The following is a 24,109-nucleotide window of genomic DNA, read 5'->3' on the forward strand; positions in this document are numbered from 1 at the left end:
GGCTGGTTGGCAATTTGGATAGTGGGCGGGGCCTATGCAGATTCAGGAACATTTAATAAGGGAGAAGGAGGAGACGCCTCGGGAGGTAGTTAAACATATTTTGCAGAAAAAAACGTATCAGACACAATTTATTATTTCAAGCAGAGCATTTTATACGTCTTAAAACATGACTGGAGCTGCTCTTTAGTGGTTTTGACTAATCCTCTCCTGTTAAAAAGCATTAATCTGAGAATAAGGCATTCTCCATACAGTTTACAGTGTGTAACTGTTATTCTACTAAATTCAATTTAACACAGCAGAGAGAACAAGACTGTGTTTGCGTGTCCCAGCTGGAAACAGATACAACTTCAACCTTATAAGGTCACATTTGAGTGATACCATATTCACTGACAGATGAACCAAGCCCCAGGGCATTGTGGGGGGAAAACAGCATGCATGATGGGATAGGAGGGGCACATTTGGCTAACCTCCTTTTGCGAGGGAGCGGCGGCGTAAAATTCAGGAGAATAAAGCGATTATTGTCTGATCTTTTTTCCACAAACTCCCATCCAGCTGTAACCGTTTATTTGTCCGTTTCCTAATTGTGATAAATGGAAGTGTGTCACTCTAACAGTAAATGCTTCCACGGCAGGGGAAATCCTGCATTCTGCTAAATGGTGACGAGGCTTAACGACTGCGGTCGGACCTCACATGTGTATTGACAGACACAGGAAAACAAACATGCACGCTGCAGCCTCCAATATGCACAATTGAAAGAAGCCAAAGGCAACGTGAAATACGAGTGTGTTTGTAATTCTTTTACTGTTTCCCGAATCATAAATACACGTCTTACAGTTTCCACATGGACAGATCCGATATTATACACAAACTCTGGCAGGGTGTGTATGAAGCTGTTGTTTTGACAAAATATGAAGTGTGTTTATTTTGGTTAATTGGCAGTAAAGGATCGGGAATAACAATAGATATGAAAGCCATGTGTTCTTTGGTAATGTACCGATCAGAAGTGAGGGGATTAGGCACAATAGCAGGACTCCACATGAAAATGTAACTCCCTCTGTGTGTGTGTGTGTGCGTGTGTGTGCGTGTGTGTGTCTGTTGCAGCATGCGGAGAAACGCTCCAAGAGTCAACGGGCAACTTCTCGTCTCCTGGTTACCCCAACGGATACCCTTCATACACACACTGCGTCTGGAGGATATCTGTTACACCTGGAGAAAAGGTACACACACACATACACACACACACAGTATCACCCTGCAGTGCAGTGACTGTGCATGCAATAAAAATACGAGACTGCTGACAGAATGTGTGCATATTGATTATCTCCCAACACTACAGGTACCCTCCTCTTCCTCTGCTCTGCCTAACCTCATCTGCTCTCAGAAGGAAAGTCTTTAAATATATTAAATATTTACTTTCCTCCCTTCAGATTGTCCTTAACTTCACCACCATGGATCTTTATAAAAGCAGCCTGTGTTGGTACGACTACATCGAGGTCCGGGATGGATACTGGAGGAAAGCTCCGCTGCTCGGTAAGCGGAAGGACTGGAATCACCTTAAATGATAAAAGGGCTGTCCACATTAAGAACAAGAACATCAATATAACAATGAATTTATGGTTTTAAAAATCTCGGCCCAAGCATAACTAACAGCCAGTCAAAATCAGAGTTAATAGAGGGCATATAGGAGACACTTTTTAGATCGTTTACACAAATCACTCAGTATTGGTTAAAATGTATGCTTATATAACAATATGCAGCTCTGGAAAAAATGAAGAGACCACTCCAAATGTTCCTCAAATCAGCATCTCTCTCTACATGTCATGGCCAGCCCAATCCAGATCTGAACCCCATTGAAAACCTCCTGAATGTGATCAAGAGGAGGATGGATGGTAACATGCCATCGAACAAAGAGTGGCCTAACGTCACCCAGCAATGTGACAGACTGGTGGAGAACATGCTGAGATGCATGAGTGCTGTGATTAAAAACCAGGTTATTCCACCAGATATTGATTTGTGAACTCTTCCTGAGTTAACACATTAATATTCTGTTGTTTAAACATGAACATGAACTCGTTTTCTTTTATTATTATTCGAGGTCTGAAAAAACATATTTTTTGTATAGAATATTGGATTTGCAAATTAGGGAAAAAAGTTGAATACAAATTTTACTGAAACACAAACCTATAAATAGACGTGTATAAATTAGTGTACATATTTTTGCAGTGGACTCCAGAGCTGTATTTTGTTCAAAATTACACAAAACCCCTTGATATTTAACCCGACTCTGCTGTCAATCTTTGGCACTGATGGGGTCTCTGAAGTTCGTTTTTGTCCCATCTGTTTCATTTTTTGAAGATGGCAAGAATAGCATCAAATTGTCCTGAATCTCCTGAATCCTCTTGTCTTTAAAGTATTTATAATACCACATCCTGCTGGTTTGTCAGATTGCCTGGGCAGCATTCATAGCTCCAGTGTGACGCTCATGCTCTGCACAACTGTTTGGAGGTCGTTATGGTTCATCAGTGTGGACGCCTGCTACCTCATACTGCACAAAGCACCTTATATACACCCCTTCAATATTCACCATTAAGAACCTATTGCTGTCCTTTAATGTAGCTCTATTGTATCTGTTTTTAATTGTGCTTTTTAAACTGTATGTGTTGGGTTTTAAGCGTTTTTAGTGTTTTACATGGCATATTTTTGCAAGTCAAAGACAAATTTCTGCCTTTTGCATGCAAGACGTAGTCAAAGTATGCTCTACTATCTATGCTCAAATTGTATTTTAAATAATTATTGTTTTGTGGATGACCCTTAAGACTCCAGTGACTGTAAGGCCACATTCAGGCTGACAGTAGCATCATCAGGGACTGTTTTTAACAGAGGAGGCTATGGAGGCTCTTAATAGGAAGACAGAGGTTTTCTCAGATAACTGGCCTCAAAATAACAATCATTGGAAGACACAAGTTGTGAGTCTAACAGGTTTTTTTTGTGTGTGTGTTTTGAACAGGCAGGTTTTGTGGAGATAAGGTTCCTGACGTCTTGATCTCCACCGACAGCAGGATGTGGATCGAGTTCCGCAGCAGCAGCAACTGGGTGGGGAAAGGCTTCGCAGCAATTTATGAAGGTAACTCCTCTGCCTTAAAAACGAAACAAATATTCAAACCAATAAAATGGAAATTAATACACAGATTGTACACCTGTCTGTCTGTCCGTGCAGCCATCTGCGGAGGGGAAATCACCAAAGACTCAGGACAGATTCAGTCTCCCAACTACCCCGATGACTACAGACCGTCTAAAGAGTGTGTGTGGAGGATCACAGTATCCGAGGGATACAACGTCGGGCTCAGCTTCCAGGCTTTCGAGGTGACTCACTGCGTACGGTGTGTGTGTGTTTGTGTGTACGCTCATGTTTGTGTGTTTCTCTCTTTCACCCCCTCTGTCCCTGTGTGTGCTCAGGAATGTCTGGGTCAAATTTCACGCTCTTATAGCTTCTAGGAAGTTAATAAAACGGTTGTGTGTGTGTGTGTGTGTGTGTGTGTGTGTGTGTGTTGAGGATTAGTTTTGCAGTTTAAACGCTGTAAAAATGTCGGCGTGCTAAACGAGTCAATCTGTCCGAAACCAACTTCACACAAGAGAGGTGAAAGCTCAGCTTCACACAGGAGCTACCATCAACCTCATTTATAATCCCATAAATCTCATACTCTTCTATATTTATTTTATATGTTATGTCTTTTGCACATTCTCTAAAAAACATTTGGGGGAAAGGACTTTATTTTTCCTGGGTAAAGAGCTTTGATCGCACCAACTCCATCGAGTTGATTGATGAGTCTTGCATTGTAACTTAAATCAGCGATTTCTCTTGTAAAAAGCAATCGATCCAATCGCATCGTAGGGGTTTAACAATTAGCCAATCAGCACTAGGGGCGGGACTAAAGATGTTGTCCAACATTCGAATCAGAACCAAGAAGGTCACTATCAACACTTCTTACACAGATGGTCCGTCTTCTCAATATTGCCCTCGCAATTGTAGTTTCTTTTACTTTGCTATGCTCCTGGGAAAACCATTATGTTGCCATGGCTACGCATCAGCGTCAACCAAAAATGACTATTAGATGTAAGCGGTTAACTTTGTCTCCCTCTCATAGAAATCAGTTAGAGGCGAGGCAACATCAGACTGAAGACACAAACTGATTGTAACAAGTTCTGACTAATATCAGGCAACATACATTTTTCTGATGCGACACAAACTAAAGAGTTGTTCATAAAATACTTCCTAGAAATTAAAATAATCTGTAGCAGTTCTTCTCCGAGTTCAGCTGCTGCAGGTCCACTTACATTTTTAACAGACAAAGGGAAAAGGTCATCCGATCAACATGAGCAGTCAAACTATCAAAGAAAGGGAAGAAATGTTTTACGACATAAAACTGCTGCAGAGAGATTTGATGGTGACACATCAGTCTCTCACTGTGTGTGTGGTGTTGGATTTAGCTCAGTTGGTAGAGGAAGCGTCCCATGTACAGAGTTTACAGTCCTCGACGCATCGGCCGCAACATAGACTTTGACCTTGGCCCTTTTGTGCCCGCTCTCTTCTCCCCCAAAAACGAATCCAAAGATGTTTCTCACCGTGTGCTTCTGTGTACCTATTTGAATATTTTTGCAGATCGAGAGGCACGACAGCTGTGCGTACGACTACCTGGAGGTCAGAGACGGCCCTCTGGAGACGAGCCCTCTGATCGGCCGATTCTGTGGCTACGACAAACCTGAGGACGTGCGCTCCACCTCACACACACTGTGGATGAAGTTTGTCTCGGACGGGACGGTTAACAAGGCCGGCTTTGCTGCTAACTTTTTCAAAGGTATGTGTGTGTGTCGGTTGATTTCTCAGCGTTTTCTTTTACTAAAGCATTTTGTTATGCGTGTACAAATGTGCTCTGACGTGTGTGTTTTCCAGAGGAGGACGAGTGTGCCAAGCCAGACAATGGTGGATGTGAACAGAGGTGTGTAAACACTCTCGGCAGCTTCAAGTGTGCCTGTGACCCGGGGTACGAGCTGGCTCCTGACAAGAAGAGCTGTGAAGGTAACCGTGTGTGCGTGTGTGTGTGTGTGTGTGTGTGTGTGTGTTTAATCCTGAGTTTATGTTTATATGTGCATTCCTTTGTGCCGCGCTGTGTGTCTCTGTAGGATATGACTCTTACTCATCAGAAAAAAAACATCCGAACAGCCTCCATCAACAGGAAAAAAAACATCCCGCTGAAACACACATGCCTCTCTGTTCCAATCCCACAAACGCTGTGAAGGTCCTTTAATCCCACGAAATAAATTAACTACCCGTAATGACCCACATACTGAAACAACCGAACAAGCCGCCTCTGAGGCTTCGAGAGAGAGACGGCTCTTCTTGTGAAACATCCAGATTGTGGTTTTGCTGTAGTCTTTGAAGATCACTAGTTTATTTTCTGGCAATTCCAGTGAATGCATGCGTGGGAAAATGATGTAGAAAGGGAGATTTTTAAATTACAGAATCATTCGTGACTCATTTTTAGGAGGCAATTAGTGGAAAAACTCTCAGTTGAACAAGGTCAAGTCAACAAAATAAAAACCTCTTGTGAAACGTACATATTTTTGGTTCCTGTGTGACGTTACCAGTCTGAAATCAACAAACAGGTAGTGACGACTTCCTGCACACGTTTCACTTTTCCTTTGAGCTCTGTCTGGTTCCTCTCTGACAAATACTCCCAGCGGCATCATCAGCAAAAACAGAATTTGCAGCTGATGACCGACCTGTTTGTTCTCCGCATTCCATCCGTACCTACGTCAGATCAGAAATACAAGCCTGACTAAAAATAAGTGCAGTGTACAGCTGTGTTTATCTAATATGTGGCAGTTATCGCTCCATATTGCACAAAAACATCCACTGTAACATGTTTGGAAAGGACTGACAGAGCATTGAACTGATTTACCACCTCCTAGATAAGATACAGTGCATTTTAGGAGTGTTATGGGAATCTCTCTGACCGAGATGTCAAATAAAATGTTTTACCTTTTTCTTCACAATCCTGTTCTTGTAGTCATAAAACATACAAACATCATGTACCGTTTCCTAGGTATGTGTTTGGCATGTGTCTGAATATTTTGTGTGTTTGCAGCTGCATGTGGCGGCCTCCTCTCGAAGCTGAACGGGACCATCAGCACTCCCGGATGGCCCAAAGAGTATCCACCCAACAAGAACTGCGTATGGCAGGTGGTCGCTCCCACTCAGTACCGCATCTCCATGCAGTTTGAGGCCTTCGAGCTGGAGGGAAACGAGGTGAGTGCGTCTGTATGTTTGTGTGGTTTCTGTTAATAACAGAGGGAGGAAGATGCTAATAGACGTAGCCAACATATGTGTATGTATTATATGAGCCTTATTTGTGTGTTAAGGTGTGTAAATACGACTATGTGGAGGTGCGGAGCGGCCTCTCATCAGACTCTAAGCTGCATGGGAAATACTGTGGCACTGAGGTCCCTGAGGTCATCACCTCTCAGTACAACAACATGAGGATTGAGTTCAAGTCCGACAACACCGTCTCCAAGAAAGGCTTCAAGGCTCACTTCTTCTCAGGTAAGACAGATGTTGAATCTGTGTGTATGTGAGTGTGTGTTCATGTTTGTGTGTCGGGGGAAAGTCATAGAAGTGAGTCACGTTTGGAGTAAGCTGAGTTTGGAGAGGGACAAATAAGACGTTAGTAATGCTGCAGGAGCTCTTTGAGTAGTTTCTAGTTCTTCATTTTCAGCATGCAAAATGGCCAACTAATTTAATTTACTAATTTACTTGAAGAAAAGGGACAATGTACATTAATCAACATTCAAACAACATGATAATGCACCTGAGTTAGCTAAAAGGCTGGTTTTCATCGGTAGTCCGTTTTGCCAGAATTTACTGGCATCCTTAAACAACTAAAACAATTCAAGAGGCACACTAGTTAAAAACATACTAGTTTGTGATAAAAGCATACAATACAGACAACGTTAAAGTGGTAATGTCGAAGATTTCAGTTTCATACTCTTTGATTTTCCTTGCTGACGGTCGCTTTCCTTTTTAGACTGTTTGCCTTCATCTGAGCGTCGAATTTGTTCCTTTTTTCACTTATTTTTGAAGTTTTATCTGTAGTCATCGATCTTTTCTTTGGACTGGAAAAGCAGCCGCTTAGCTCCGCCTACACCTCTCTGGCAGACAAACTACTGCTGGGTGATCAAAAACGCGTCACTAACTGGGCACCGCTTCTGATTTTTTTCGCCAACGACACCCGGCCGTAATAATACTCTATACTGCAAATGCAAAGGCTTTCATCAGTGGGCCATAGGCTCAATCACCATTGAGCCAGAACTGACACAACCCTGCTTCACTGCTGTCTAGGATTTGCCAACATAAGTCTCCGTTAGGTGTGTTACAAATGAACTGTTTGCAGGGCTTAAGTTTTTCGCCTGCTTACTATTTCCATCCCTATAACAACATTGTTATTGGATTAACATGCAAAACCTCCTAAATAGTTTTAAATGTGATTTCACCTTTGGTATCCATCCGTAAGGACTACTAAACAGTTTAAATGGTGAAGTTTAGACATCTAAAACACTTAGTTAAAGTCAGGAAAAGATCATTTAGGTGGTTAAATAACAAACAGAGTTAAATCATACAATCCAGCTTCTCCTCTCCTGATTTGAGTCTTTGCCGGACCCCACTGTTTGTCAATCTGTGTGTATATGTCTGTTTGCATGGTTAAGTAATTGTGAAAATATCCATACATGCGTGCATACTGTTTGTTTTCTCTGCCAGTGTACATGTGCTGTGTCTGTCTGTCTGTCTGTCATGCTGTGTCTCCCGAGCCTCCTCCTGCACCCATCCCTGCGCTCTGCCCTCTCTCCCTCAGACAGGCTGGCTCTGTGTCGTATGATTGTGTTTGAGTCATGCCAGGACATAAAACGCGGCCGCTCCCCCACTCGTGGCCATGTCAACAACAAGCCGGCAACCTCAGCAAAGGTCAGAGGTAACATGGCCTCACAGTCGGCGTCTCTGATTGGCTCTGGTCTACCATGTGACGAGGGAATGGATAGATCCTGGTTTAAAGACGTGGATCTTTGTTTAATCCATTCTCCTGCAGAGGAAACATGTGCTTTGTCCCAGCTCCATCATACATACCAATACTACTGAGTTACAAGGAGGGATTTTAGCAGAATAATATAGCATTAATAGACATTTCTGTGGCCTAAAATGTTTTTGTTTCAATCCAATCTTTATTTAAAAACAACTAAAATAGTTTAAATATTTGAAGAGTTTAGTCTCCTGTTATGGAAGCCTAGTTATTTCACGTTTTCTACGTGATTTTGCATCCATCATTCAAACTGTGATGTAATTTACTATCTGATAAAGTTCCTCTTATTTGCAGTAGGCACACGAGAAATTAGCGTACTGTTCTGTTCTTTAGGAAAAGCTAATAAATAGTGATATGCACCAGGGCTGCACGATATTGGAAAAACTGACATTGCGCTAACTTTTTGTTCTGCGATATTTACTCGATATTTATAAAGAAAAATACAGGGAATTACACCAGATAAACGCAGTGTGTTTTTATTTACATATACAATTAACTTTTTTCACTCTCAGTTCAGCGACTCGGACTTGGTTCAGTGACACTCGCATGAAAAAGTAGAGAGAGTTCAGGTGGAGCGACACCTTTCTTTATCAATTAAATAATAATCTCGTGGGCTGCAGTTCCGTTACTTTTATAGTACGTTTTCTACCATTTCTAACAGTATGCAAATGTATGTTAAATCAGCGTGATCAGCCCGCTGCTGGTAACTTTTTGAAACCAAAGCTCACGTCTCTTACTTCCTGTCGGTACACACACAACCTCACGCCGTGTGTGCCCTGCTGATGTAGCCGCTAAAAGCAAACACTATGCGCCACGTCGACTCCGTTTATGTAGCCACAGCGTTAAAGAGCACCGGGACATGGTCTGCCTCGATCGTCCCAGCAGCAGCGTCGCATGCATGTTTACAGATTACAGGCAGGTGACACACAGACTCTGCAGCACAGCGATGAGTTCACTCTGTGCTCCGGTGAAGAGCTGCACTAATGTGAAATCAGATGAGAAACTGGTTTTCGTTTTTAACTGAGCAACAATAAAGCAGCAGCTTGACGTGTTTCACTTAATTTGCTTCACTATCGCACGTCCTGCGATGTTACTACTGCACATGCGCACATCGCAATTGTTAAACGATATATCGTGCAGCCCTAATATGCACCAATGGGCATCAATCAACTTTTTAGGTTGTCCCAGGAATGTCACATCTACCCACTGTTTATTTAACTTGAACGACATCATGTTATTAACTGAGATAAGTATGTAGGATGGAATTGGGACACAGCTATGAAATCCACACAACAAATATCCCCCACTCGTCTCCTTCAGGGATCAATTTGTTGGATTTTACCGTCGGATATTAACAATTTTAGGAAGTTGTCCTTAAGAGAGGGTCCACGTTTCTCTTTTATGACTGTAACATTTACAGTGACTAAAAGGGAAATGAAGAAACTGATCCAAAAGGCAACTTCAGTATAACATTTTCAGCTCTTCCTTCTCCTTCAGAGGAATAAAGCTGTCAACTGGATGCGCTCGTCAAACTGCGACTACCTGCAGAACACCTGGAACAGGGACATTACTTACTTGGATGTATGTGTGCGTGTGTGTGTTGAAAGTGGCTCTGGTATTGTCAGAAGCTTCCACGGATAGCTTTTGGATGGCACAAATCCAGCAGCTTTGGGGAGGTCCCTCCGGCCTCCCACACACTACTAATCCACCCGAGTGTGTGCATGCGCGCGTGTGTGTGCATGTGGACATTGTGTTGCTTGACCTGACCGAAGCTACAATGAACACTGTGTAGCATCGACTGCAAAGCTTCTTAGCCTGTGATAGGACGAGACTGAGCCCACAATAGCATCGTAATACCACCTCAGACACAGACTCGCACACAGACACAAAGCGAGAGAGACACAGAGGAGGATTTAGTGGTTTCATTAAAAGCAGATCTAGTTTGATTCAGCTCTCTCGAGTTGTGAGATTAGACACAGACGCCCGGTCTCACCACATCTCTGTATAGAAATCTGTCTCATACTCAAACCCCTCACTCTTCTCTGTCTCCTAAACTCTTCCTGTACATGTTCTGTCTTCCTGTGCGGTCATCTCTAAATCCTCCACCTCTCTGTTCCTGTTTCTGACACTATCACACAGAGTCTTCCCTGCTCCCTCAGCTCCACCCTGTTAACCGCTCTGTTCCTCCACTGTTCAGCTTCACTTAAGGGCCTTTGTCAAAACCCCGCCACACTGAGGAGAAGCCATGTGTTTAGAAGCAGCCTCAAATTAAAGGATGAGGGAGGAAAATGAGCGAGAAGTACAGTTTTGGTTCAGTATTTTTACGTAAACCTCGTAACGAGCGGCTGCCTGCCACTGGGTCAGTCTTTATGAACTCATGCTTTGCAGCCAAATATTGTTCAAGTTTATTTTAAGTATTTTTGTTGGAGACCCTTAAATTTCCAAAGATACCAAAAAATGTCAGGCTTTATTTAAAAAAATGTGTAAAACTTTTCAAACATCTGAAAATGGTGAAGCCACTTAAAAATTAAGTTCGGGTTTAAATGTTTCACTCACTGAAAACAGCTGAAATAAAGACATGAGAAACTGATTAAGGGCCTGTGTCCACTAACAGCGTTTCTTTTCACTGGCAGCGACCACAACCTCAATTTCAGAGCGCTTCTCGCCAGCGCTTACTGTTGCTAGGTTACGAAAGTTGTCTGCCGGCCCTTCCGCTTCCCTCAGTAGTAGTAGTAAAAACTAAGGACAGGAATCGTGTCCTGCATCAGCAGCAGCTCTACACCTGGAAATTGAATCCTCGAAAAAAACTAAAGGATTAGCTTCTCCTCCGCCATTGTTGTTGACAAAGTTAATATCAGAAGTCCCGCCCCTTCTTGATTTTGATTGGTCGGTGAGTGAGAAGTGACATTGACGAGCGCTGCGGTGTTCCAGAAGTTGAACTATTTTCAACTGAGAGCAACAAAAAACAGCTGACGCTGAGGGTGTTTTTGCACTGAGCGCTGAACTGCGTTGGTTTTTTATAGAAAGTAGACGCTGCCAGCGCTAAAAAACGCTGATAGTGGGCACAGGCCCTTAGACTGTGTGTGAAACAGTCAGGCAAACTTTGTAGGAGAAATAGTTAAGCATTTTAGGGAAAGGAAATATTTACCTTCTTGCAAAGAGTTAGATGAGAAGCTCAACACCAGTCTCCAATCTTAATGGTTAATATAAAAATTCCAGCTAATAGTCAGTAAGCTGAAGAAAAACCACGAGCGTGGTTCTTTTAAAGTGTAAGCTGAGCTGGTGTATTAGATTACATTAGATTTTTCAGGTGTCCCTAACGAAGTGAGTGTATGTGCCAGTCTATTTCTCAGCCAACCACAGTAACTTTTTCTTGTCTGCTGTCTCTGAAAGAAGCAGTTTCTGCACTCTGGTTGGTAGTTTTTGTTATCGTTTGACAGCCAAGTTTATGCTAAGCTAAGCTAACCAGCTGTGGATTGTACATTTGTTTGTAACATACAACAATTATCTCACTTTTTGAGAGAAAGCTAATTATGTATCCCTCCCATTAAATTGAATTAATTAATTTTTCCATATTAAGCTCCATTTAATTGTACTTGTAAAAAGCCAGTTACCGTCTATAAACATACCTGAATCACAATCTTAAAAAAAAATAGGAACTGTTACGTTAATTCCGTCATTATTTAACCCAGGAGAAGTATTAATAAACAAAAAATCATAAACCCAACCACTTTATATACAACCTAAAGGGTTGTTTACTATTTAAGGAAGAATAGTGCTTTGGTAGTGGTAGATAAATTAGGTCTCCAGTTACAAATGTTATGACACAAAGCTCGCAAGATCCAAACGCGATGACAGAAGCCCTCATCACATTTGCAGTTTCTCCTCAGTTGGCGTGGTGAACACATGAGACAGATTTAGCTGTGGTGGTCTGGCCCCGAGGAGAGCTCAGCTGATCTGTAAGCAGATGTTATGGTCAGAGAAGTTTCAGAGCCAAGGCCCGAGTCTGACCGCGGAGAGACCGTGACCATGACCCCAAAGAGCAACACAGAACCACACACAGACACAAACAGACTCACTAACTTAACCCTTTGTAGATCACTGTTGCCGTCTTAATGCTAACTTTTATTCTACCTTCCTTCCCTGAATGGACCAATAATGAACAGTGTCTTGCGGTCTTACAGATGCTGTGGGTTTCCATGTTTGCTGGATATGTATGTTCATGTTTGTCTTTGTTCACCAGTCTCACCTTGTCGTGTACTGTGCCTTTTTTCTGTCACTTCCTGTCCTGGTTTGATTTGATTTCCGCCTGTCCCTCTCCTTATACCACTGTATCCCCACCCCCGCCTTGCTTCCCCCCCCCACTCCGTCTCTTTTGCTGTTTCCACATGAGTGACGTGTTGCATGTGTATCTCTCACAGACAAAGATGAGTGCAGCAAGGACAACGGAGGCTGCCAGCACGAGTGCATCAACACAGTGGGCTCTTACGTTTGTCAGTGTCGCCATGGCTTTGTACTGCATGAGAACAAACATGACTGTAAGGAAGGTGGGTTCCACTCACATTCACATCCGCACACACACTGGCACAAAACCTTTGGAGTGCACATGCACGTGCTGCCACATTCACACAAGCATGCGCTCATTCACAAGAACAGCCATCGTCCAGCATACAGCCCATACTATGTTCATCCACATCAGAGTCCACATGACAACAGACTGGTCCTCTCCATTTGAGGAGGGGGTTTATTTTACATGCAAAAAAATCCTCACACGGAGTCTGCAAGCAGAGCTGTCGACTTGAGGCTTTAGAGGGTGACATATTACGTTAGAAAATTGAAGACCAGAGATTTATAAAAGGGCTGTGAGAGGACTTGAAACTTGAGTTAGTCTCAAGCTTATGATGACTTGTTCTGAAAGACTTGAGACTTGGCTTTAAATTATCCTTAAGGACTTAAAACTTTACACTGGTATAGAGGTTGCCCAAAGATTTTTGACTGAAAGAGTATAGACTTAAAGGACTTCCGATTTGACTTTTGACTGAAGCTTGACTGAGCCTTAAAGACTTGAGAGACTTCAGACTTGGCTTGGACTTACAGGAATTGAGATTTGCTTTGAAAGTCACTTGACCCGAGCTTGATACAAGACTCAAATTGGTCTGTCAATCACCTTGAGTTTACTGAGACTTGACTTTGACTTGTCTCAAACATATTAAATACTTAAGATAGACTCAAGACATACCGTAAATCCAGAATGTAAATCACAGTCTGTTTTGGGGGGTATCACTAAGTGGAAAAAAGGTTTTCTATCGCTATTTATTAATAAAAATGTGTTATGTTAAAAAGTAATTTCAACACTATTTCAATTTATTTTCATTTGAAACACACACAAAATAAAGCCTACCATCTGTTTTCACCATGTCGAGTTTGCAATCCTGCTAGCTCCCGGTGCGTTAGTTGAGCTCAGCCCGCGTAATGTAGCGAGGATGGTGGCTGCACTGGCGATCATGGCGGCGCGTGTCCGTGACAAAGTGACATTATACATCTCTCTACTTTTTATACTGGTATATTGGTCGCACCGGTATATGAGGACGCAGCCCACTTTTTAGATTAAAAAAAAAAAAGTATTAAAAGTACGTCTTATATTTTTACTGTACTCTTTAAGACTAGAGACTTGCCCCAAAGGTGTTGTGATTTACTTTGATTTAAAAGAGATTATTTATTAGAGTTAACGTAAAGGATTAAGGTTTACTTAGAAAGACTTGAGATTTATTCTGAAAGACTTGACTTGACCCTTACCCTATAGGACTTAAAACTTACTGAGAAAGACACAAGACTTACACTGAACCTGGACTGAACCCGAGAGAACTTGGGATTCACTTTGAATGCTTTCTTGAATCACGCTTGGCCTCAAGGATTCGAGACAAACCCAAGAAGACCCCGAGATTTGACTCAGACTGGTCTCAAAAAGACAGCTCCTGTTGCTGGTTTAGGACTTGGACTTGCATAAAAGCAAACAGCACAAACAGACCACCCCAGGTTCAAGGTAATTATGACAGAAACATATATCAGTATATAGGTAATTAATGATAAATAATGATTTAATATGTTATTGTAACAGGACTGGGGCTGTCTTGAGACTTAAACAGCTCTGCCTGCAAACCTGTGTTCACTGTGATGTGAGTTTGTGTGTGTGTGTGTGTGTGTGAGAGAGAGAGAGAGACAGACAAAGTTTGACAGAAGACATCATTTATTACAAGTATTAGCACATTCCCATGTCCTCACACACACACACACACACACACACACACACACACTGCTGAATTGACATATTATACTCTTTGAAGTTGAACTTTTGAACGTGTACACACACACAACATACATACCCACCTCACTAAAGGGTTCCCTGTGCTGCTCGTAAAAACGCTCATGTTTCAAACATCTGGGAGCTTGAAAGCTTTGCATGTAGCGCTGTCTTCCTGTGTGTGTGTGTGTGTGTGTGTGTGTGTGTGTGTGTGTGTGTGTGTATGAGTGTGTGTGTTTATGAGTGCATAAGACCAGCATGACCCACTAACCTTGCAGAGTCATGTAAATCCATATTCCCATCGCACGGCTTGCGTCCGTGTTTGGTTATCTACAAACAAACTTTTTAACATGTAAAGACATTTGGGTCGTGTGACATGTTAACATGTTGAATTAAAGGACCAGTGTGTAAGATTTAAAGGGACCTGTGGAATAAAATACTCACAGTAATTTTTTTATTAGTGTATAATCACCTAGATTTTTTTGTGTTGTGTCTTAGAACGAGCCCTTTAAACCCACAGAGGGAGCGGCTCCTCTTCAGTGGAGCCCACCATGTTGCACCACCATGTTTCTACAGTAGCCCAGAACGGACAAACCAAACGCAGGCTCTAGAGCGAGCCTTACGTGTTTTTGCAAGTTTGATTTGCAACCTCACCCCTTGATGGCAGTATATCCTGCACACTGGTCCTTTAATAAAAACATCACCTGTCAGTGTAGTTAGTCACCTGTCAGGAGTGTGTGACACTGATAGGCTGGCAGTAGAAAAGACAAGAAAGCAAGGACTTGTTCTTTATGCTCTCAGGGATCTAGTTTAATCTTTTTATATGAAAGAAAATCTGTTGTCCTTATTTATTTAAAGTCTGGTAATATTGTGATGCTGTGATCCATTTTTACGTGTCTTTCTTACTTGATGATGTGAGAAGATCTTTTGCTGCTATGTCAGACGTCACAATTGTTATAATGTGAGTAGCTAGCTGTGAGGGTCTTCTGTAACAGTAGTCTCTGTGGAATATGAAACGTGTATTTGATACCTTGTCTGTTAGAAACATCTCCTTCACATGTAAACTCATCCATCTCACTGTGTAAATGGGTTCAGTTGTGTCTGACTCTGAATAAAAGCTGTCAGTGTGGAATCCATCTTGTTGTCTTGTGCATGCCTCCTGCCTCCCGTCACCTTCATTAATCCATGATGTTCATGTCACCCACACCGCACACACTAACACATACACACAATTGCCATGTGTGGTTGCGAGGGCTGCTGGTGATAAACACGTGTTTTGGTTTGTAACTGATACAAACTCGACAGAAGGAAGGCAAGTGTCCAGCTTCAACCAGAAACAGTTGCTACACAGATGTTAGCATGCTACAATGTTAGCCCACAGCTGTGTGATGTCATGTAGCACATTATGACCAGTATCAAAGTTATATTTAGTCAGTCACTGCATTTAAAAGTGGAACAATTTTTTAAAGTTGTAATCTCGAAGATCTCAGTTTCGTTCTCTTTGGCGGCACCTGTGGCGATACACGGTAATTGCAGGAGCACACTTCCCAGATATCCAGACAGTGTTGCATGTGTGACGTCCACAGTTGGTTCCGGTGGTAACTCTTGATTTTCCTTTTTAGACTGTTTGCCTTCATCTGAGCGTCGAATTTGTTTCTTTTTCTTTGGCTTTTCACTTATTGTTGAAGTTGTATCTGTAGTCATCGATCTTTTCTTTGTTTGTTCAGCCATAGTAGATTACTGTTTACTCACAACACTTGCAGAGAGCGGAAAAGCAGCCGCTTAGCTCCGCCTACCCTCTCTGGCAGACCAACCACTGCTGGCTGATGGAAAACGCCGCTTGTGACATTCTGTAATACTGCAAATGCAAAGGCTTTCATCAGTGGGCCATAGGCTCAATCACCATTGTGTTACCTCATGCGGCGATAGTTGGAGACTTAGCAGACATTTATTTAAACGACAATCTTCGAGATTATAACTTTAAGTCTTATTTTGCTTATGCTCGGCAGAGTAGGCTCTGGAAATAACTGTGCACTGACTTTGTTAAATATATTTTATAAATGAAATAAATTGACAAATGGGTTACTGTGTCTTTAACATAACTGAGTATGAATGTGGGTAAAGCTGCAGGTCCCAGTGGTGTTATGACATATTTTGTTTCTTTGGAGAAGCCAAAGTGCAGATTTTTAGCGTCAATTGAGTTGGTAATAAAGGCTGTAGCATCGCATTATTTTCACACTTATTCACTGACCACTAGTGAATCTTGAGTTATTTGTTACGTGACTTTTGTTGCTGAGCTCATCCAGAATGGACCCTGAAGCCTGGAAAAATAGCCACTTAAGTTTAATTAATATCAGATGGCAGTGTTTGAAAAGACTTCAAAAAATAAACACTTTTTGTTTTTCTCTGCATGGGGGCGATATTATGAATTTTTGCTTTTGTATCCATACAAAGGTTAAAATAACTTCTACAATAAAAATGAATGGTAATGGATGGCCTGCATACTACTACGAGTTGTGTGATACGCTCCAATAATGCAAAGTACAGCTGTCGCAGAGTGCTTGTTTGAAGCATGCGTGCATGCCTTCATGTGAAATTCATTCTGAACTTGTCATCAGGATGTGTTTCTTTGAAATCTTTTCCCTCTCTTTTAGTTCTCCCGTTTCTCTCCTTCCTGTTCCCTTTCCATTTCCTCTGACCTTTTCCTGTGCAGCCATGATTTTAACTTCCTCTCGATGTGTGTGCTTGCTTTCGTGTGTGTGTGTGTGTGTGTGTGTCCAGCTGAGTGTGAGCACAAGATCCACAGCCCCAGTGGGACCCTGAGCAGCCCCAACTGGCCGGACAAGTATCCCAGCCGTAAAGAGTGCACCTGGGACATCACGGCCACGCCGGGACACCGAGTCAAGATAGTAAGTGTGCAAAAATCCAGCAGATTTCTGGGCTTGTGGAGGATTCTTCTCTCCCTCTTTGAACCCTTTAGCATTACTGGCCCTCTTCTGTTCTGTCTGTGGGGTCAAATCGTATGTAAAAGCCTCAGGCTGCCCTCCCCCCCTTCTTCCTAGATGATCTCTCTTTTCCATGTTCCATTTATGAAACCCAAATGTGAACGGGGGAGATCGTGCTCGTTTGTATATTCGGGCTAACTGCGAGCGTGTGCTCATGCGTTTGAAAGAGGCCTTGGGCGGCAGCCATCTGTGTCCTCGTGTCTTTCAGTGTGTATATATATGTGTGCGTTTAGCCTGCATTTGCTAACACACAAACGCATTTGTGCATGTAAGCATTTATGTGTCACCACAGACAGTCAGTCAGTCCTCTCCACATTTTAACATTTACGGCACATGTGTAAATACAAATGATATTTAGGAACGACATGTTGTGCTCGGCTGAATTTGGATTAAAAATAGTGAAAGCTGAAGACTTCCAGGTCTGACTTGCAGAGGAGATAATCTCAACCTCTGTGACAGTGTGTTGGCTCAGACAGATGGTGTTTGGCTAGCAGTGTGGCAGTTTCGCCTCACTCAGGTGCATTCATAGAAGATAATTAGTGCTGCATGCAAGCTTTAAAAGCAGAAGTGACACACACACACACACATTTGCACTTCTATACGTGTAAGGACCTTATTGGCACACTGAATAAGTGAGGACCAAACATAATGTCCTCACTCTCTAGTTCTAAACTCTACAGTAGCACGCATATAGACAACCAGCTGTGATGCACAACAAGCTGCAATATTGGGATACCTACTTGCATACTACTACCTGCAGGATATAAAGCACATTGTCAAAGGGGGGCCGGAGGTTATATTTAATGAACTGACTTTCACTTTCTCTTCCAACCCTGCCACCAACATGTCTTCCATTTGTCTCAACTGCTGACCTTACCTCACAGTCTTCCACAGGTGCTGCTCTCACTGCTCATCTGCACATTGCATATTGCCGACATGTAACATAAGCTTCTGAGGATGCATGCATTCAGCACACCACAGCCGCACCAGATATGTGCAGTTAAAATAGCGATCGATTGAATTCCCATTTGGTGTATAGATGTCGGAATATAGGGAATAATGCTAACTACAAATCCTGTCGACTAATCCGGTGACCAATTTTCATGTGTGCGGTCATCCTGTGGAGCCGCCATTACATGTCTGCTGCTGCCTGCCGACTAAGACGGCAGCATAGTTAGTTGGATTAAAGATGTTAGACAGCTGTCTCTCGTTATTAATGAAGGTACCTTAATCAGGCGACCTTAACATTATTTTGATTTTACATATTAGACATTGTTACAACAACAGCCTGGTTACATAACCGAGAAAAAAATCAACCATCCAAGTGTAATATAACGTTATTCTGCTAGCTAGTTAGCTTAATCAACTAACAGCTGCATTTAAACATCACAGACTAGTTGCATTGGCAAATACATTTTTTATAGATTTTCATTCAGCTGCTCTGTAATGATTCCATGCAGGTCTTACTTGATTATGCTAACTAGCTAGTAGAGGAACGTTATCATTATCACGATTTAAGTAATGTCCTGGTGATGAAGAAGAGAATGCATCTACAGGTCAGTCAGAGAGGGCCAAGATTACTGTGATAATAATAATTATAATATTCTCAATTAATGCTCGTGTATTGTGCACTTTTTACCCAAAGTTAAAGCCTGTCACGACTGTTTGAGCAGCTGAGAACTTCACAGGTTTTTCCTGATGTCCTTTACATCGTTGTCGAAAATTAAGTTACACAGAAAGTAGCGGTAAATGTAGAAAATTGTTCCCTTCTGAGGACAGCTTGCATTCAAGCGCACAGATGTTGTAAGGAAACGCCACTGCAGTAATGGCGGCTTGTCAACTTCTGGTAATTCCCCGGATTAGAGTACAGCTCTAGGTGACGCCTTCAAACTCCGACAAAGAGTCCAAAACTTAATCACATAAGACAAAGAAAATCAGCAAGCTGGAACCAGGTGCTGTTAGCATTTATGCTTGTAAAGTCACAGGAATTATTTGCCTCTTCATTTTCTGGCTGAGGAAACCAAAATGTCATTAAACACATACCTAGATCCTAATACTGAAATTGTGGTGCGTTCCATTTGTACTTGGAAGTCGGAATTTCCGAGTTCCCAGTCTGAACTCAACTGAACTCAACTGGAACGCCCCCTGAAGTCGGATTTCTGACTCGGAAAGTCGGAGGAACCTCACCAACTTCTGTCTTATTTGTGTCTCAATTAAATCAGCCGTACTCACATGTCCAACTTCTATCTGTGCACATGTTGTTATGGTGTTTTTAATGCGCAAAATACTGCACAATGTGTTGTTATCAACCAGTATTGCTAACAATGGCTAAAGCTAGAGCGCAACTCGGGTGTGACGTCATTCCCAGTTCCGACTTCCGAGGTAAATGGAACGCACCATTGGGCCTCACAAAGAGACCAGCACAGGAGCAGACATGCTTAATATCACACAGATCATCCTCCTTGTGTTCCCATTCAAATAGTGGCACACACACAAACACACACAGTGCAAATCTTTACAGTGTGCACACATATAGACACATACTAGTCCTGCAAACTCTTTGGATTTGGCTCTTCACCTCTGTTGGACTCTGCGGCCTCATCCTGAGCTCACTGCATGTTTTCAAAAGTGTCATCAACTGTCATTAGTTTTGATAATCTTTAATCACAGTTTACATAACTGAAACACACATTACATCATCAGCCGCGATGATGGGAAACACATTTACCACTTTGGCACCTGTTTTTAAATGTGTGACTACATGTGAGCTACACACAAATCGAGTGATGTGTTCGTGTGTGTGTGTTGAGATTAGCAGGAGTGATCTCTATATCCACAGTAGTGACATCACAGCGGGATAAATTTAATACCAGAAATCTGAGCAGAGACGTGAAGGTCATTCTGTTATTGCTTCTTCAGTCGAACCCTAACCCCCACACACATTCACACACTCCATTCTCACTGGAGTAGTAAACAACTCCACAAACCAGTGTCTCACCCGAGCTACAGTAAGAAACATCTGGAAGCATTCACGAGCCCACAATCAAACGCTTCCCCTCTGAGTAACGACATCCTCGCACCGCTCTACCTTCGCTCTCCTTTCTCCTTTGGCCTGGTCGGTAGACATCAGAGGCGGTGCGGTGTTTGTGGTGGCGTGAGAGAGAGGTGTGTGACTGTGCGTGGGAGAGAGGCCTGCAAGGTGTTATGACTCAGCTCACGGTGACTTGATTAGATTATGAATCGTGACAGAGCGGACATGCTTGTTAGTGTGTAAGAAGATGTCTAGGCACACTGAGGGAGGCAGGGGACTCTGTCCTCTGGTATCAAAAAATAGATATACATTTATTTAGCTTTGAAAGAGTTTAAAGATAATTTATAACAGCCTCAGCACCACTACCAATTGTTCAGCAATCCTTTAAGTCATTGATGACTTTAATTTTGATTAAGGTGGGGTGTACCTTTCTTGCAACTTTAAAGTGATTATCTCGAAGATTTTCATGTAAATAAATGTCTGTTAAGTCACTATCTATCACTGAATGAGGGAACACAATGGTGATTGAGCCTGTGGCCCACTGATGAAAGCCTTTGCATTTGCAGTATTACAGACTGGGTGTCTGTGTCGACTTTCACAGAAAAAATCACAAGCAGCGCCCAGTTAGTGACGCGTTTTCCATCAGCCAGCAGTGGTTGGTCTGCCAGAGAGGGTAGGCGGAGCTAAGCGGCTGCTTTTCCGGTCTCTGCAAGTGTTGCGAGTAAACAGTAATCTACTATGGCTGAACAAACAAAGAAAAGATGGATGACTACAGATACAACTTCAAAAATAAGTGAAAATCCAAAGAAAAAGAAACAAATTGGACACTCAGATGAACCAAACAGTCTAAAAAGGAAAGCGACCGTCAGCGAGGAAAATTAAGAGTTTCAACCGGAGCCAACCGTGGACGTCTGGTTATCTGGGACGTATGAGCCCGCAACTGCCTTTTATCACCATAAGGTGTCGCCAAATAGAACGAAATTGAAATCTTCGAGATTTCGAGCTTGTTACTTCACTCTCACTGCTTTCTTTGCATCGTTTCCGGGAGCTATTTCCAGGTAAAAAGCTCTAAAAACACACTGTCCTCTACTGTTTTTGCCTGAAATGGACAACAGACAAACTAACTGACTGTCTGGTGACCATAGTGAAACATTTAGTAAGTTTAACTGAAGGTGCCTGGTGCTTACTTTTTCACAGTGACTCGTGCCTGCCTTTCGTTGTAGCTCCTCTCTGACTTTGCACCCTTGTTATGTCTCATACATTTGTGTTATTATTGTCCTGTAGACAAACATTTCAACAAGTCCGACAATCTCGCAATTCTGCTTCACTGCTTTACCTGCAAAACAACATCTGCTTTTCCGCACAAAATGGGGAGCAGGCCAAAGATCATTAGTCGGAGAACTTTACCCGCTTCCATGCTGCTTGGAGAAGGGTAAAAGTCTGAGTCTGCTGCAGAGGCAAGACAGGAGAACAAGTGAAAAACAATCTAAATGGAAATGTGACTAAATCAATGTTTGGCTTCCTTTCTTCTCCCTCTTAATATGAACAAAGCTCCTCCTCCATCATGTTTAACATTTTATCACTTACAAATAATTGCGACAGCTTTAAAGTGACATAAAATATGAGGGTCCTGGCTTTATCCTTGTACAACATTCATTCAGTTTGATTTGAGGTGCTCATAGAAATCAAAATAACATTCATTCTGTGTTATCCAGGGTCCTCAGCTTTAAAGGATTTCTCTGGAGCTACTTTCTGACCCTATAAAATTTATGGACATCAGGGTCAAAGGTTAATCTTTCAACACCCACTCATATCTCACTCAGCGACCTCTAACCCTTCCTGCCTCCACCTTTCCAGGCCTTCAACGAGTTTGAGATCGAGCAGCATCAGGAATGTGCGTACGACCATCTGGAGGCCTTCGACGGGGACAGTGACACGGCGGCCATCTTGGGTCGACTGTGCGGCAGTAAGATCCCGGAGCAGCTGGTCTCCACCGGCAACAAGATGTATCTCCGCTTCATCTCTGACGCCTCAGTACAGAGGAAGGGCTTCCAAGCTACGCACTCCACAGGTGTGTGTGTATGTGGGAGCATATGTGTGTTTGTGCAACAATGTGTGAGTTTATTGTGTCCAAAAAGCATCACTCAGAGTCTCAAGCTTCTCAAGTTTGAGTGTTTTTTATAAAAGTAACAACTCCCTCTAGTGGTTCACAAACACACATACAAGATGGAAATCATTCTTAAAGCCTGAGCCTGAGTTTATTGACTATTTAGGTCAAAATAAATCACACTTTTCTTTTCCTGTTCCTTTGCAGAGTGCGGAGGTCGTCTGAAAGCAGAGGCTCGTCAGAAGAACCTCTACTCTCACGCCCAGTTTGGAGACAACAATTACCCGGGTCACACCGACTGCGAGTGGCTGCTGACGGCTGAGCAGGGCTACGGCATCGAGCTGAGCTTCATCACTTTTGAGGTGGAAGAAGAAGCCGACTGTGGTTATGACTACATCGAGCTGTACAACGGGTACGACGCAAACTCACATCGACTCGGACGCTTCTGCGGTTCAGGGGTAAGACTTTGTCTTCTTATCAGAGGCTCATTTTACATCTTGGATGCGACCGGTAAAAGAGTGAAGCAATGTTTGAACCTTAACTACAATATCAATTATGTTCTATGTTTTAGCTGACTGTATTTTTATGGTCAACAAATCCAATGAAATCTCCAGGCAGCTTTTAGTCCATTTATTCAATTACTTTCCATTTGGTCTGACAGTTTCTTATTGCAGATTGTTGCTTTGCCTGAGTTTGTTATTTGTGAACTTCATTTGCTGTATTTCCGAATTTATTCATTAATTTTGTCATCAATTTTTTTTTTCATTTTGTGAGATTTTTTAGAAAAATATAAGGGCCTGTTTCCTCTAACGATGAATTTTGCGCTGGCAGCGGCCATGACCTCAAATTCAGAGCACTTCTCACCGGCGCTTACTGTTGCTAGGTTATGAAAGTTGTCTGGCGGCACATCTGTTTCCCTTTGTAGGGTCTTTTTTAAATTGCTCTGTTTGCTGAATATTTGCTTTACAAAGAAAACATAAAAACAATGACAAAGGATCGTGTCCCGGCATTAGCAGCAGCTCTTCACCTGTAAATTGAGCCCTTGAAAAAATGAAAGGATTAACTTCTCCTTCTCCGCCATTGTTGTTGACAAAGTTGATATCATAAATCCCGCCTCTTCTTTTGGTCAGTGAGGGAGGAGTGACATTGACGAGCAGTGTTCCAAAAGTTGAACTATTTTCACTGAGAGCTCAGCGACAGCTGACGCAGAAGCGCTGAAAACACTGAACTGTTATGTGTAGAAAATAGGTGCTGCTGTTAGTGGACACAGGCCCTTCCTTATGTACTACTCCTCACAAACGATGGTATTCTGGTCAGTACTGGAATTCAGGAATTGTGTTGACACCAGTATCAAAGATTATCCAGACAGTTTAAATGCAGTTTAAGTTCAGATTAGTAAAAAATTGTATGTGCACCCCCTCCTAACAACATAACTTATTCTCTATGAAGGATAACTAGTGCTTGAAGAAGTATTTAGCTTTGCTTTACTTTGCTTTAAGTAGCACGTTTTGTTTGACTTAAAAAAACACCTATGTA

At 42.3% G+C, this 24,109-nt stretch overlaps 1 protein-coding gene across 2 annotated transcripts in view; it reads left to right on the forward strand.

Annotated features, from left to right (window-relative positions):
• Positions 1-24,109, forward strand: part of tll1 (tolloid-like 1) — a 55,239-nt gene that overhangs the window by 29,160 nt on the left and 1,970 nt on the right. The window contains exons 9-21 of one of the 2 annotated variants that reach the window (XM_069665516.1): positions 1,102-1,217; positions 1,428-1,530; positions 3,008-3,124; positions 3,218-3,363; positions 4,661-4,856; positions 4,952-5,077; positions 6,147-6,307; positions 6,421-6,601; positions 7,908-8,024; positions 12,551-12,676; positions 17,212-17,339; positions 22,324-22,537; positions 22,781-23,031. In XM_069665516.1, coding sequence (XP_069521617.1) covers positions 1,102-1,217; positions 1,428-1,530; positions 3,008-3,124; positions 3,218-3,363; positions 4,661-4,856; positions 4,952-5,077; positions 6,147-6,307; positions 6,421-6,601; positions 7,908-8,024; positions 12,551-12,676; positions 17,212-17,339; positions 22,324-22,537; positions 22,781-23,031 — 1,982 coding nt within the window. The remainder of the gene's footprint in view (positions 1-1,101; positions 1,218-1,427; positions 1,531-3,007; positions 3,125-3,217; positions 3,364-4,660; positions 4,857-4,951; positions 5,078-6,146; positions 6,308-6,420; positions 6,602-7,907; positions 8,025-12,550; positions 12,677-17,211; positions 17,340-22,323; positions 22,538-22,780; positions 23,032-24,109) is intronic. The other variant, XM_069665517.1, reaches the window with a different exon arrangement.

This window comes from Semicossyphus pulcher, unplaced genomic scaffold (genome assembly GCF_022749685.1).
Source record: "Semicossyphus pulcher isolate SPU_LCO1_2020_fin unplaced genomic scaffold, fSemPul1.0.p SCAF_17, whole genome shotgun sequence".
In the NCBI taxonomy this organism is placed as follows: domain Eukaryota; kingdom Metazoa; phylum Chordata; class Actinopteri; order Labriformes; family Labridae; genus Semicossyphus; species Semicossyphus pulcher.